The sequence below is a fragment of the Pleurodeles waltl genome, chromosome 6 (assembly GCF_031143425.1).
Source record: "Pleurodeles waltl isolate 20211129_DDA chromosome 6, aPleWal1.hap1.20221129, whole genome shotgun sequence".
Lineage (NCBI taxonomy): Eukaryota > Metazoa > Chordata > Amphibia > Caudata > Salamandridae > Pleurodeles > Pleurodeles waltl.
The window spans coordinates 439,585,134-439,600,668 of record NC_090445.1 but is presented as its reverse complement, the minus strand read 5'-3'; the positions used below and the strand labels follow the sequence as shown (position 1 = coordinate 439,600,668).

At 49.2% G+C, this 15,535-nt stretch overlaps 1 protein-coding gene across 4 annotated transcripts in view; it reads left to right on the top strand.

The window, feature by feature from the left end:
* RBBP5 (RB binding protein 5, histone lysine methyltransferase complex subunit) overlaps positions 1-15,535 on the top strand; it is a 570,252-nt gene that overhangs the window by 452,222 nt on the left and 102,495 nt on the right. Inside the window, exon 14 of one of the 4 annotated variants that reach the window (XM_069238526.1) lies at positions 8,418-8,573. The exons of 2 other annotated variants lie outside the window; for them this stretch is intronic. In XM_069238526.1, coding sequence (XP_069094627.1) covers positions 8,418-8,497 — 80 coding nt within the window. In that variant the 3' untranslated portion in view covers positions 8,498-8,573. Of the gene's footprint in view, positions 1-8,417; positions 8,574-15,535 lie in introns of those variants that run through there. One more of the 4 variants, XM_069238527.1, reaches the window with a different exon arrangement.

Genomic DNA, 15,535 nt, shown 5'->3' with positions numbered 1-15,535 from the left:
CGGAATGTAATGTATTGTAAACAAGTTAAAATTAAACGTTTTAGCAGGCGGAGAAACAATGGGCATGTAGCTTTTTGACGATTAATGGCTTCTACCACAGCCATGTTTGTAAAAGATTACAAATCTATTCTTAAATTCCTCCGCCCAGATAGTGACCGTAACAACAATAGGGAAGAGCTCCAAAAAGACTATGGCGGTCATTCTGACCGCGGCGGGCGCCGCCCGCCATGCGGTTACCGTCGAATGGCCGCTCCGCGGTCAGGAGACCGCGGCGGCCATTCTGGCTTTCCTGCTGGGCCGGCGGGCGACCTCCAAAAGGCCGCCCGCCGGCCCAGCGGGAAAGCCCCTGCAACGAGGAAGCCGGCTCCGAATGGAGCCGGCGGAGTTGCAGGGGTGCGACGGGTGCAATGGCACCCGTCGCGATTTTCACTGTCTGCAAAGCAGACAGTGAAAATCTGTATGGGGCCCTGTTAGGGGGCCCCTGCACTGCGCATGCCAGTGGCATGGGCAGTGCAGGGGGCCCCAGGGGCCCCACGACACACGTTCCCGCCATCCTGGTTCTGGCCGTGAGAACCGCCAGAAACAGGCTGGCGGGAACGGGGTCGGAATCCCCATGGCGGCGCTGCAAGCAGCGCCGCCATGGAGGATTCCCTGGGCCAGGGGAAAACCGGCGGGAAACCGCCGGATCCCCTTTTCTGACCGCGGCTTTTCCGCCGCGGTCAGAATAGCCCAGGAAGCACCGCCAGCCTGTTGGCGGTGCTTCCGCTGCCCTGCCAGGGTTGGAATGACCCCCTATATTCTTTGTCCAGCCCAAGCTGACCAATTCTGAAGGCCAATCCGCCCTGCACCACAGAGGGTCCAGGATAGCGCCAAAACCCATGCTACCGGCTGCATCAGTGCAAAGCCCCAGAGTAGGGCTGGGATTCGCCGGATGAGGCCAAATTACCACTCCATTAAAGTTTTGCAAGAAAACCTCCCACAACTTTAAATCCCCCTTAACCTCCAGCGACAACCGTGTGATGGTGCTTCTCAGTCAGCCCAGCCATTGACCTAGCGATTGATCTAGAAAAGGGGCGGGCCATGGGAATAATCCTCAGAGCAAAATTCAGCTGACCCACCAGTACCTGAAGTTGGTGAAGGGTGACTTCTTTCTGTGATAACATTGTTTGTATGGACTTTTTGAATACCTGTAGCTTATCCTTAGGCAGGCGACACTCACCTGCCACAGAATCAATCTCTATCCCTAGGAAGGTAATGCAAGTAGATGGTCCAGCTGTCTTATCTGGAGCCAAAGGGACCCCAAAGTCTTCAAACATCGTGATCAAGGCCTGGAGTGGGCCCCAGCAAAGCCCAGCCGCCGGGTCCGGAAAAGAAGGACGAGCCTTCTTGGGGGGGGGGGGGCTCTTAAATAGCCCCCACTGGCACGCAGCGGCTGGAACTGGCTAGCGACCAACGCAGCCGCTACGATTCCTCTTGTTTGTGCTTCCACCCCCACGCCTAGGCCAGTCTCTCGCACCACCGGTGTTGGGGGGCGCTTTACCCTGATTATCTTAAATGGTTCCTTGTACATACATTTAGCTTCAGAGATGTATGAGTAATAGTAATTTCTTTTGGAGTTCCTAATGGCAGCTTTGTAGATTCTTAAGCGTTGGAGATGACATACCTTGCCTGACTGCCTGGTTCTCTTACTCCACCACCTTCCTAATGCAGGTGTTTGAGGCTGTGTTGGATGCCAAGCCTTAGTTGAACGTTTGAGGTCTGGTGACTGACTCTGCTGTGGTGATTGTGCCGCTGACTCTGGGTAGTTGACAACAACCTTGGACCATGATCCTGCTGTTGTGGGCCCATGTGCTGTACAAGGGATGCACTTGAAATAAGAGTATAGAGTTTAACATCCAGATTGAGGGACTTAGAGTGAACATTCTAAGAAAGCCTCATTTTTGGGCCACAAATGTTGAAGGCTACTTGGAATTACGTGATTCTGAAAGCTAAATGTTTTCTACATGGTTATAGATTAGCACCTTGTAACAGGGTTACGATACCCTGTATAACTTCCGCATGATCGGGGCCTACGGAGGAGTGCCAAAACGTTGCGTTGCTATGATGCTTAGAAAAGAACCTGATAGGAAAACCGCAGCCCGCGGTCATTAAGGAGAGCAGGACGGAGGTAGTAGAGCACACGGCTGGCAGGAGCAATGAGGAAATATACGTGACTAGCTGGAATACCATCACAGCGAAGAACTGCTCGGGGAAAGACGCTGTCAGCAAGAGAGAGCAGTGCAGCAAAAGACACGGACGGTGAGGAGGAGCTGAACGAAAGCAGCGAGCGACGGGGAAGAGAAAACTAGACAACCTGCCACGTCCCTGGAGGGGCGTGGCTAGAGCAGGTATGCCCGTATACGGGCTATAAGTAGCTATTTGGCAACAATAAGGGAGACAGCTGGAGAAATAAAAACAGGCAAAGAGGAGAAGAAAAGGGGCACAAAGTATACTATATGCCAAACTGAAAAACAAGGAGAATGCCTTTAATAACTTACCTTAAAAGTGCCTGAGAGAGAATTTGTTTTTCTTTCTTACTTTCTTTTGTTTCTCCTTTCTCACCATCACATAAAATCACTGGGAAACTTAAAAGCAAATAAGCGGAACACAGAGAGTGCACTGTTCCTTTCCACTGATTCCCTCACCCCCCTTTAACCCTTTATACTAAGAAATAGAGATTGAAAATCTCCCCTCCCTGCTTACCTTCTTTTGCTATATCTTGTGTTCTCTTCCGCATGCCAGGAGTGATATCCAAGAGCTCCCAGATGTGTCTGAAAGGAAACAAAATAAGAGACCATTAAAAAGACAAAGACAAGACAAGAAAGGAGACCTCACAACACAGCTGAAGAACTAGGAGAACCCAGAAAGAGATATATAACAGAGAAGTTACACAAAGACAACTGGAAAGACCAGAGACAAAACAAGGAGTTCCTGGGTTTTTTTTGGTTATTTTTCTTCCTCTTCTCTTTTCTCAACCATTTTTTTTATCTATTAAGAAAAAGGAAGAATACCCAAATAAGAATAATAAAGGAAGGCACCCTAAAATCTTACAGTTAATCAATCTTTTTTCTGCGGATGTTAGAAAACCAGCTGAAAGAGACCAGGAGGGAAGGTTTTTTGTGGACAACCCACCACACACTTCTTGCTACATAATTCATTACGTGCTACATAATGTGCTGATTTCAACAACATTGGTTTTTCGAGTCATTGTGAGCTTACAATCATTAATTGCTGTTTTATTGCTCAGTTGCTGCCCCCGCTATTTATAGCACCAACTCAGCTCTACTATTGCTTTCTTTATGTAACCTATTTCTGTTTTGTTTATCATAGCCTGGCCATATAACCTCTTTTCTGAAAAAGTCTCTGCAGCATTGGAAAGGCGTCCCCCCAACATGGGGGGAGCGCGGCCCCTTAGGGGTCGGGGACGCCGGGGCCTGGCCCTCGCACTCGCACTAGTTGTGCGCAGGCTGGCCTTTGTGCTTCCGCTCGCGCGTCTCGCGAGATGTGTGAGCGGAAGTCAGACGTCCTAGGAACGTCGGTGGTCGGCGGCAGGGCCGGACCGGTTTGGGCCGCCGCGCACCGGTGGGGGGGTATAAAAGCACCCCCCCCCCTCCCCCAGAAGGTTCAGCCTTCTTCTTTCTTGCGCGGTGGCCCGAACGGATGGGCCTGTTATCGATGACCTGGCGGGAGGATTGGACTCGTAAACATTTTGGAGCGCAGGGGAGCGACCTTGTAGAGACGAGCGGCGGTGCTTAGGCAGACGGGAGGATCGGACGCACAATACGAAGCGCAGGGGAGCGACCTTGTCAATCGATCAGTGTTTGGGCATTTCTACAGGGAAAGCAAGGTGAGTGAGCGCACAGAGGCTAACTCCGTTTTTAGGTGGTTGTTCTGTGCGTGCTCTCACCTTCTAGGGGTTTCACCCCAGGTTTTTTTTTTGGGTTCCACGTGGGAGAGGGCTGTGGCGCTAGGGCAAAATCGGCAGTACAGTGATTCTGGGTAAAATATTAAATCTCCCCCCATTCTTCACTTGGTTTCATGGTTAGAGCTAAGGGGTTTTAGGATATTGATTATTGATGGTGCTTATTCCCATGTTATAATTGTTTCATGTTGGTATTATTGTTGCCAATTGAACTTGTGTAAACTGTATTGCATGGACAGTGTTATAGGTCTGTCAGCCACTGTGTTTTTTGCAAACGTACTGTGGGCATTGTGTTAACAAATGTATTTCTTTCAGGTTAAGTAACTTTAGCAGGTTTTCTTACCACTGCTTATACCTTGTTTACCTAACATTTACATTATGGCATCTAATAGGGTGAGGGTGGGTAAGAGGAAGGGCACAGATCCTGAACTTGCCCAACTACTGAAATTGGTCCTAGCTAAATTGGGGGGGCGGGGATTCAGATGGGGAGGCTGCCCCTTCAGATGGAGATGACGGTGAGGAAGGCACTTCCCGCCCGCGCCGTGCGCACGTAGCACCACCTGCAGCATTTCCTCCAGTTAAACGTAGGAATAAAAAACAGACTGGGGGGACAGTAGTCCAACAACCTACGCCTCAGGCAGTCCTCGCACCTCCTCCGCCTATGATTGAGTTAGTCACCGTGGTGGCCCCCAGTATTGCAGCGGTTACACCTTCTGAAGAAATTGCTGGGCCTCGCTTCTGGGTGGCGATGCCTAGTACGGGTCCGGCGGGAGGTGTGGAAGCTATGCTAGCGGACATACGGCGTTCTGTAGCAGCATTAGCAGCACCAACCAAGGATGTACCCACACAAGTATTACCCATCGTGCAGGGAGTGGCACCAGGAGCTAGCACAACCACAGAGCAAGGGCAGGCGGCAATGGCCCAATCAGGGGCATCCCAGGACCTGACAACTCAAACGTTGGTGTCAGTATCCCAGATGTTGGCCAATCTCACTGTGCCAGTGCCAACGCCAACACCACCCCCCACGACCCCATGGGCTAGTGACCCATTGCAGAATACGGTACTTGAACTTAAGCGCCAGGTGGAGGCATTGGTAGCGGCGCGTAATGTTCCTTCATTGCAGGTGACTACCTCAGGCCCCTGTGTCAGCCAGGCACCGGGCTCGCTGTCTCAGACTCCTCCAGTTGAAAAAGAACATGGTAAGGTCATGGAACAGGGTGTTAACATCATAAAAACACCGGCGCCAGCTGAGGGCACGGGTTCAGACACATTGTTATCTAGGCCAGGGAAGTTAGCCGCACATGTGGCTTCTGAAATCAATGAGAAAATATGGAAAGGGGATTTTGTTGACATTTTTAGCCTGGTAAGGGCTAAGAGAAGGGAAATAGAATCAAAGGCTAAAGATGCTAAAGCTTCATCATCTACAGATAAAAAACCAAAGATAGAAGAGAATATTACGAATTGGTTATTCGGTTTTAATGTGTTCATGTCGGTCATGCTGGAAAAGAAGCCTGAAATTGGTATGTCAATGATATTTTATGCAAACAAAATTTTAAAAGCTCACCATGTGTACGGTGGGAACGCTTGGCTGGAGTATGACCGTGATTTCAGGAGGGCAAAGGTAGAGGATCCAGCAATTGGTTGGGACCAGACTGAAGTAAATGTTTGGTTGGAGTGCGTGAACAACAAATTACCCAGCAAGCAGCCCTTTCGAGCACAGTATTCAAATGACAAAAAAGGGTCTTGCTGGGCGTTTAACAGGAAAGTATGTTCACGCCCCCCTGGGACGTGCAAATTCAGGCACTCCTGTGCATTTTGTGGGCAGCCCTCTCACCCCGAATTTAAATGCCTTAAGAAACCGAAGGACAAAGCTAAGGAGGGGAGTAAGTCCAGTACCTAGTTCCTCCTTGCCTTCTCCCATTCATTTAGAGGTTTTGTTGCCTTGGCTGAAGGTTTACCCAGTTAAGGCTTCAGCTGAACTACTGATTAAAGGTTTTTCACAGGGTTTTAGAATTCCAGCATCCCAGGTCCCCCCCCCCTTAGGTCATTGCAGAAATCTTCTGTCTGCCGTGAGAAACCCCGGCGTGGTGGCTAGAACAATTGCTGAAGAATGCACACTAGGGAGACTGGCTGGCCCCTTCCCTTCTCCACCCACATCTAATTTTGTTTGTTCCCCATTAGGAGTAGTACCCAAAAAAGAGCCGGGGCAGTTCAGACTGATCCATAATCTATCTGCTCCCCGCGGCGCGTCAGTAAATGAGGCGATAGACCAGACTCTATGTTCAGTGCGTTATGCTAACGTAGACCAGGCACTAGTGTTGCTGAGGGGTCTGGGGCGGGGTGCGCTCTTAGCAAAAACAGATATCGAGGCAGCTTTCCGGCTGTTGCCAGTCCACCCTGAAGATTACCATCTTTTGGGATTCCAATTTAAGGGGGACTATTTTTATGACAAGTGTATGCCCATGGGGTGCAGTGTGTCCTGCAGTTATTTCGAACAGTTCAGTTCTGCTTTACCGTGGCTTTTCACCAGGCGTACAGGTCATGCAAATGTAATACATTACTTGGATGATTTCCTAGTTTTGGGCCCCCCTGAGTCAAAAAAAAAATGCCTTTGGGCCCTGCAGTCTCTGACAACCATGTTCAAGGAATTCGGGGTCCCAATAGCCCAAGAAAAAACAGAAGGCCCCTCCACATGCATCACTTTTCTGGGCATCGAAATTGACACCGTAGCGGGTGAGTGCCGCCTTCCTCTGGACAAGCTTCAGGTTTTTAAGGGGTCCATCAGAACTGTCTTATCCCGTACCAAGGTCACCCTGCACCAATTGCAAGTCCTGGTGGGTCAATTGAATTTCGCCCTGAGGATCATCCCCATGGCCCGTCCTTTTTCCAGATCCATAGCTAGGTCTATGGCAGGGTTGACCGAAAAACACCACCACACCAGGCTGTCTGCTGAAGTAAAGGACGATTTGAGAGTGTGGGAGGCATTCCTACAAGACTTCAATGGGGCGGTAATCTGGCCTCATCCCCCTGCCGACAGCCCTTCTCTCGGCCTATTCACGGACGCTGCAGGCAGCGTGGGCTTTGGGGCTATCCTAGGTTCTGCCTGGTGCAGGGCGGATTGGCCAACTGATTGGGTTGAGTTGGGTCTCACCAAAAATATAGCATTCTTAGAATTATTTCCCATCATGGTAGCAGTATCTGTCTGGGAGGACACATTGAGAAACAAGACAGTAATATTTTGGTCAGACAACATGGCAGTCGTTGAGTCGATCAATAGACAAAAAGCTAGCTGCAGATGGGTGCTGAGACTACTTAAGTATCTGGTGCTGCAATGTTTGAAACTCAACATCACATTCCGGGCGAAACATGTTCCTGGGGTAAATAATAATGCGGCTGATGCCTTGTCTCGATCATTAATGCAGGATTTTCAGGGGTTCCACCCACAGGCGTCGGAGAGGATGACAGAGTTTTCAACATCACTGTGGAGGATTGGTGTCCCGCACTGTCAGCCCTAGTAGGGTCTTCTTTGGCGACACGAACGAAGGGGGCATACGAAAGGGCCTTCTTGCATTATAGACTGTTTTTGAAATCAGTGAACTCTTCAGATTGGTTTTCATCCGAAGCAATCTGTGCCTTTTTGCAACATTTAAAGAGCAATGGTAAACCTGTGTCGTGCGCCAAGGCCAACTTGTCAGCCATCTGTTTTTTCACCAAGCTAAGAGGGCAGGACTCTAAACTCAACGCCTTTATTATTAAGCAGGTGCTGGTGGGGTGGTCAAGAGCAGAGGGCCCCAGGGTAGACTCCAGGCGGCCTATAACCCCCCAATTACAAAAAAAATTGCTGGGCGCAGTTACTGTAGTTACTTCATCCCCATTTGAGACTGCCTTATTTACAGCAGCCTTTTCTGTGGCCTTCTATGGGGCCTTCCGTATTGGGGAAATGTTAGGTACATCCAAGAACGACCATGCAGGGGGTCTCCAGTGGCCAGATGTAGTAATCGAAAATAACTCTGCCACCATACTGCTGCGCAAGTCAAAGACTGATCAGTTAGGAAAAGGGGTGAGGATTGCTCTGCGGGCAGCGCAGGGGTCTCTTATCTGTCCTGTAGCCAACCTAGATGCATACCTAAAGGAGCGCCCTTTAGAAAAATCAACGGCGCTATTCATACACTCAAATGGGGACTGTCTGTTGCACTACCAATTTACAGTGGTAATGAAATTCTCACTAAAGGCAGCGGGCATAGAACTTCTGGGTTACTCCCCTCACTCGTTCAGGATTGGTGCGGCTATGTTAGCAGCGGGGGCAGGCTTGCCCATCTCTGAGGTTAAGGTCATTGGCAGATGGTCATCCAACTGTTATAAGCGTTACGTTAGGCCAGAGCTGGTCTAATCTGTGGTTATGTGTGTTATCTAAAAAATCTGTATCATTTCTCACACAATTTTCCCTTTATTGCAGTAGATGGCTCCGCGTGTGGTTTGGGTACTGGGGCATTCATTCGTTCGCCGGGTGGCGTACCGGTTGCAGCAGCTCCGTAAACCGAATCCGGCGACAAGCTTAGACGTGGCCTTCAGGTGGTGCGGGGTTGGCGGCAAAGGAAATAAACAGCTGCAGCAGCTGGTTGATTTGGCTAGTGGATGTGCAGGGCTCCAATCCCCGGACCTCATCATCATTCACCTTGGGGGCAACGACCTGCTACATTTAGGTCGTAAAGCCCTCAGAGAGGCAATATTCTTAGAAATAACAAAGCTTGCTAAGCATTTCCCTAATGCAGCCATCGCCTGGTCTCACATGGTGCAGCGGAAAAGATGGGGCCCAGGAATAAAACCAAGGACAATCAATATGTCAGTTAGGCGACTTAACGCGGAGATGTCAAAGCTTTGCCCTGGTCCAGGCCGTTTGTGGAACATCCCTCATAGACAATTGAAAGGACCTGAAATGTTTCATAGAGATTTGGTTCATTTATCTGATGCAGGAACTGACCAATTCATGGCAGACATGTGGTTCTTCGCTAAGTGTTTGTTTTCTGGTGGGGAGGGCGAAGGACCCTGGGGCCCTGGTCGCCCTCGTGGTGCAGAAAGAGAGGATAAAGTAACCGGAAGCAACAGAGGGGACCCCAAGGGTGGGGCCCCGGTATAACAACAGAGATAGGATCCTGAACTCCTGGACCAACCTGCGGATGGACACACCTGTTTGGGGGTAGGGAACCCAGACCACTGGGGTGGTCATGGGCTCATGCCCTGGGCCGCCCCGGTACACCCCTTGGTTGATTGGTGTTTGGAGAGGGGGCGGAACCCTGAGCATGGGGGCAAGGAACAGAGGAAGCAGGGATACCGCCCCCCCTAAGGATACAGGTGACGACCAGTCCCTGTGTGGTCCAATGGAGGTTCAGGACAGGAAGGGATCCTGTCAAAAATAAGTTATGGTTACAAATGAAAAAGTATCGTCTATAACAGTACATATTTTAAGTCTGCAGTGAAATGTTTTATTTGAGTAATGTGCATATATTGACTTGCATAAATTGTTTCTATGAATTTTATTGAAAGTATATATCAAAATAAATACTTCTTCCAATCAAACTAAACTGTTTTGTCGGTTGGTGTATGACCGGTGTTGGGGGTAAGGCCCCACTGGCGGCTTCTGAGTCCTATAAATGCAGAGCATCTCATGGCGTTGGCCATGAGATGGCCAGTCCTGTTTCATAGCTGCACTACTATCCTCCTTGTTTGTAGGTGCTTTTCTAGCCTTTTTACACTTTCATGGTCTTCTGAAGTGTTCTTCTCTGTCACCTGTAAGAGAAATGTGGTCACAAAATAAGTCATCTGAGAAAACATTTACTTTGGCCAATAACCACAAGGCGCTGTCCTTCCTTTTGTTTCCTGAAGTGCAATGGATGCCATTCTCTTGTTGGCCCTTATCAAGCATTTGCATCGATTGATGTTGCAAGCTCTTCTGCTTTTTCATATGGTTTTGGCTAATGGCTAGAAAAGTGTTGTCCTTCGACTCTCAACAAGTAAGTGAATGAGAACTTTTTCGTAACCATCTTCAACTCATCGCCATCACTGACTAAATATAAGTTTGAATGATTCTGTCCAGCAATTTGACACTGATGGAGGCTCACCAGTACTCGCTGTGAACCCATAAAGCAAGGATGCCTGTTGAAGCATACAGCTTGCTGTATTCCTATAGTTAAGGAAGTAAAAGTGCTTTATTTATCTTTTCTTAATCAAGAGCACCTGCATCTCTCAGCCTGGTACATACATATTTATACTCTGTTGATACACAGATGTACAATCGTCCTGTGGTGGCTTTAACTTGCTGCCTAGTGTTTGAAGCCTCCAAATGTATTGCTCCTATCCATGCTTTACATACCATGGCCTATATTTACAAAGATTTTGCTTTTTTTATGCATACTCTACGCAAAGTCCATTTTAATACTTCCAAAGCCATGCAAAGACTATGGTCTTGTTCTGTTCATGAGTCCAGGATCTCCAAAGTACAAGAGAGTTGGTTAGTTTGAATGCATGCAGCCGTCCTCTGCTTCATTTGGAGCGTCCATCAATGTCGAATAACACCCTAGGGCCGTACCAGTGACAGCGAGCGCCGTTTGGTTTTGATGACGGAAGACCACACCTCTAGCAGCCTATTCCTGCATACAGTACAATGATCAATAGTGCAATCCCTTCCCTGCACTGGGGCCGTCAGTACATGTATTCCACTGTTAACCGCTTTGGCCTCTAACCTTTCCTCAGGGCTGCATAACTCTCTCTCCTCTGTCGGGAGGCCTGGGGCTGAGGATGTACTCGTTAGATTTTAGAGGATATAGTATTAGTTTAAGCTTCATACAGGGAACGGTAAATGCATAAGGGGGTGCACTAGTGCCTCGCCTCAGCCAATTACAGAGAACTATAGTCAGCTACGATAGGGATAAGACTGTGGCACCGATGGTGTGTAGTTGTCATCCCATCAATGTCGCCATATGAAGATTCGCACTTCAGGTTCCTGATGCAAGGGAACTTTATAAAAGCAGCTTCGCAACAGAGAGACAGAGGCATCGCAACCGTAAGAAAAAAGTACCGATTACCGACAGTGCCTCTGGTACTCCGTAACCCCAGTATTTTGTGGTCACAAGACTAGCCGGGCGATTCTGCTCTGAGATGGTACACAGAGTTAGAATAGCGGTGAGGGCCGGAGGATTCCTGATAGCTGGCCACCTGGAGAAGCAGGAGACACCGTATACTCAATGAGTAGAAGGGACAACGGGCAGGCGCTGCTCTGCTGCCAGGTTCGGTAATCATATTGGTTGTTTTGGTTAATGGATTTTGCTTACCACCTGGTGTTAATTGGTTTCCTCCCTCTCAAGCCTGATTGTTGTGCAACACCTTCTTAGGATCCGGAGGCCTCCAGTCGGCCCACACTCCCCCCACCAGGAATGCACGAGACGACAAGCTTTATTCGTTGGAAGAAGTATCTTTTATTTTTTTTAAAGACATCATATGAAATAACTCATAACTTCAACAAGCCAAACATTAAATAGCAAGTATAGCAAGGTTAGTCAATAAAGAAAACATTTTTATTTACATGTTACTGAGAAATTACTTGTGACCATAACCAATCTGACAGGATCCCTTCCTGTCCTGAACCACCATTTGGACCACACAGGTGACCCGTGTCTCACCTGTATCCGTAGGAGGGACGGTTACCCTGACTACCTGGTGCCTTGTCCTCCAGTTTAGGGTTCCGCCCCCCCTCCAAACACCAATCAGCCCTGGGGTGTAATGGGGGGAGCCAAGAGCTGGAGCCCCATGTTCTCCCCCAGCGATCTGAGGTCTCTTACCCCCTGATCTGGTGTGTACATCCGCTGGTTGGCTCAGAACTTCAGGATCCTATCCCAGATGTCCTCCTGGGGGCCCCACCTTGGGGACCCCCTCCTATTGTTTCTAGTCACATTTTTATCTCAATTTCCGCCACAAGGGCGACCAGGGCCCCAAAGGTCCTTCGCCCTCCCCACCCAAAAAGAGGCTGCGGGCAAAACCCCACATGTCACGGATAAATTGATCGGTTCCCTCGTCAGACAAATGCACCTGGTCGTTGTGAAACATGTGCACGCCTTTCAGCAGTTTGTGGGGGATATTCCATAGGCGCCCAGGGCCTGGGCAGAGTTTTGCTATCTCGGCATTCAGCCGGCGAACTGACACATTGATGGTTCGAGATCTTATCCCTGCCCCCCACTTACGATGTGGAACCATGTGTGACCAGGTGAATGCTGCCCCCGGGAATTGCTTTGCCACTCTTGTGATTTCCAGGAATACCATCTCCCTAAGGGTCTTCCTGCCTAAACGCACTAGATCATTGCCCCCCAAGTGAAAGATGATTAGGTCTGGAGACTGCAGTCCCCCTCGACTACTCGCCAATTCCACCAAATGTTGCAGCTGGGTGATGCCTCCTCCGCCAATGCCGCACCAACGAAAAGCCAATTTGTGTAAGTCTGCCGGTTTCGACCCACGGAGCAGTTGCAACCGGTATGCCGCCCAACAGACAAATGAATGCCCAAATACCCTGACTACTCGCTGAGGCATCTGACTGAAAGAAAAGAAACATGTGCGTGAGACATCACCACTGAGCAACCCAGTCCCTGTTACACCAACTCTGGCCTGATGTAACGTTTGTAACATTCCGAAGACCAACGACCTATATTTTTTACAGCGGACGCTGGAAGGCCTGCTGCCGCCGCCACCGTGGCTGCGCCAATTCTAAAGGAATGGGATGAGTATCCTTGCTGATCCATTCCAATTGATTTCAGGGCCAATTTAAAGACTTCCGCGAATTGGTAGCGTGACAGGCAGTCTCCCAAGGGGTGAATAAAGAAGGCCGGAGACTCCGCCATAGGGCGTACTGCCATATAATTGTTTGTGATTAACACAGGGCATAAGGGGAAACCAGGCGCCTCACCGAGTGTGATGCGTGTTCCTTTCTTCAGCTGGTCGGTCTTTGATTTACGCAACATAATCTATAGAGCCCCATTGCAAACCGATACGTCTTTCAGCTGTAGGCCCCCCAAGTGGTCACCCTTGGAAGAGCCTACTAACTCGCTGATGCGGAAAGCCCCATAAAAGGCCAAAGTGAAGGCTGCGGCGAAAAGCGCTGCCTCAGCGGGTGAAGAGCAGACGGTGCGGAGCGCCCTTAGAATACTTTCTAGCAAAGGAGGGGTGACCGGACGTCTGGCATCAGAGCAACCCGGGGATCCCTTGGCCTAACCCTGCAAAGCCTGTTTTACGATGAAAGTATTCAGAGGCCTCTCCAAATTAACTATCTTCGCGAAGAAACGTATCGCTGCCAAGTGGGCCTTCGCGCATGACACAGGTCGACCTAGGTTATGCAGGTGTTGAAGAAACGCCCCCATTGCTGGTTCAGAAAATGTGTCTGCAATACGCCGGGCATGCAAGAATCGCCTGTAAAGTAAAAAACTGTTCTCGTAAGCTGTTTTTGTGCGAGGGGCCAAGGATGAAGCTACTAAGTCTGGGAGGGAGGGGCACCAATCTCCCACAGAGATTCTGGGAACTCCGTCATCTTCTCCTCCGCCTGGGGGTGATACTGCAAAAAATCCTGCATTAATGAACGAGACAATGCGTCAGCTGCGTTGTTAAGCACGCCAGGTACGTGCTTTGCCTTGAACGTGATGTTGTGCTGAAGACAAGCCAGAATCAGGTGCTTCAAAAGGCGCAAAACCAAGGGGCAGGAAGCCCCTTGACGGTTGATAACTTCTACCACCGCCATGTTATCTGACCAGAAAATTACCACCCAGTTCCTGAACTCCTTTGCCCAGATGTTCACAGCGACCACAATCGGGAATAATTCTAAGAACGCTATATTCTTAGTCCAGCCCTGTCTGACCCAATCTCTAGGCCAGTCTACCCTACACCATAAAGGGCCCAAGATTGCGCCGAAACCTATGCTACCTGCGGAGTCAGTGAAAAGGCCCAGCGTAGGAACCGGCGGGCGGCCAACGTCGGCCCCACGACATGCCCCCTGTGGCATGACTTCCGCCCCCAACGCCTCGCGAGGCGTCAGGGCGGAAATCCGGCCGACTCTCGCTCCCCCCGCAGAGGGGAAAAGGGGGGTGGAGTGCCCCCAGGGCCTCGGAGGCCCCGTCCCCTAACAGGCCTCGCCCCCCCACTGCGGGGCGGGCGCTCTACCCAATGTGATTATTCTTTGTAGAGCCCTCAGGGTCTTCCTCGCCATTCCTTGTTTAAGTGTCGCCCCCTCATCCCCTTAACACGCGTATTTACAGATCTCCGTGGGCCACTCCTCCCTATATATCACCCTTTTGCACTGCATCTACAGTTTGCTGGTGTTATCGTTGTTACATTTTAATTAGGGGGAACGAGATTAGAGGGAACATGGATTTCCGCCCAGCCCTGATCACCAGTATGTAAGAGCTCCTCAAATATTCTATTAAAAAGCACCCTAAAGTATTGAAATTTAAACCCAGTTTGGAGATTTATTTTTCCGTGAAAGGCAGCGATCAGCTACTATACGGCCGTTAAAAACATACATGAACCCCCAGTTGTCTGCCATCCTGTAATTATTTCATAATAAGAATACCACAGACAAAAACAATCTAGTGCTTGCCACTGACCAATACGGCTATTGATTACGGAATAACAATAATTTCCCATATATGTTTGTGACAATTTACCAATTTTAAAAGTATGAAACGCTGAGTTGACCCTACAAGTATTCAAACTTGTGAACTACTGTTTATACAATTACCTCTACTTCAGATGCCAACTCACAGAGCTATCTCATCCAACTGCATTCTGAGTGCGAGGCGGAGATGAACCATTCATACAATTGACTGCAACATTCTTTATTCAAACCTATGCGCAAACCTACTTTCATGAATGCATGTGGCTTTTTATCTTTAATTCTTAGTGAGTTTCAAAAATCACTTGGGGCTTGATGGCTGAACACACCAGAGACGTTCTTGCTCTGATGCAAAGATCACTTTAAAGTTATGGTGTTTGCTGCCTGCCCGTTAGAGTTGGTTTATGTAGGGAGGGAGCCTTCCTTTTACAGTGATATCACTTTTGGAGGTATGTTGTGGGTGTGAGGATGCTGGGTGGTTTTGCTAAGATGCCCATTGGCTTTACTGGGGACAACTGTGTTAAGATTTGAATGTGCTCTTCCGGTGGCATCACTTTGTCAACAATATGGCTTTGTTGCTGTGCTGGTACAGTGGCACGAGCTCTCTTCAGATCTTCCTTCTAGGTTCACCAGGAAGAGAAGAAAGGTATTCCTTGGTAGCCAAATCCTCATGTACCCTTTTTTCCCTACGAATGAATGACAGCATAAACTAAGAAGAGTCTCAGGGGAAGGCAGACTCAACCGTCTGATGGGAGCTGGAGAGCCACTGCAATATTCCCATATGTTATGAAATATGTAGCCTTGTGCACTGTTGTCGGTTGGTCACACATACCTTTTATTTTATTTGACTTTTGGTAGAACCTCGACGCTGAGCACTGGGCAGGTTCTGGAATTCAGAAGCAGTAGTCAGTTAGTTGCCTGTGCATCTC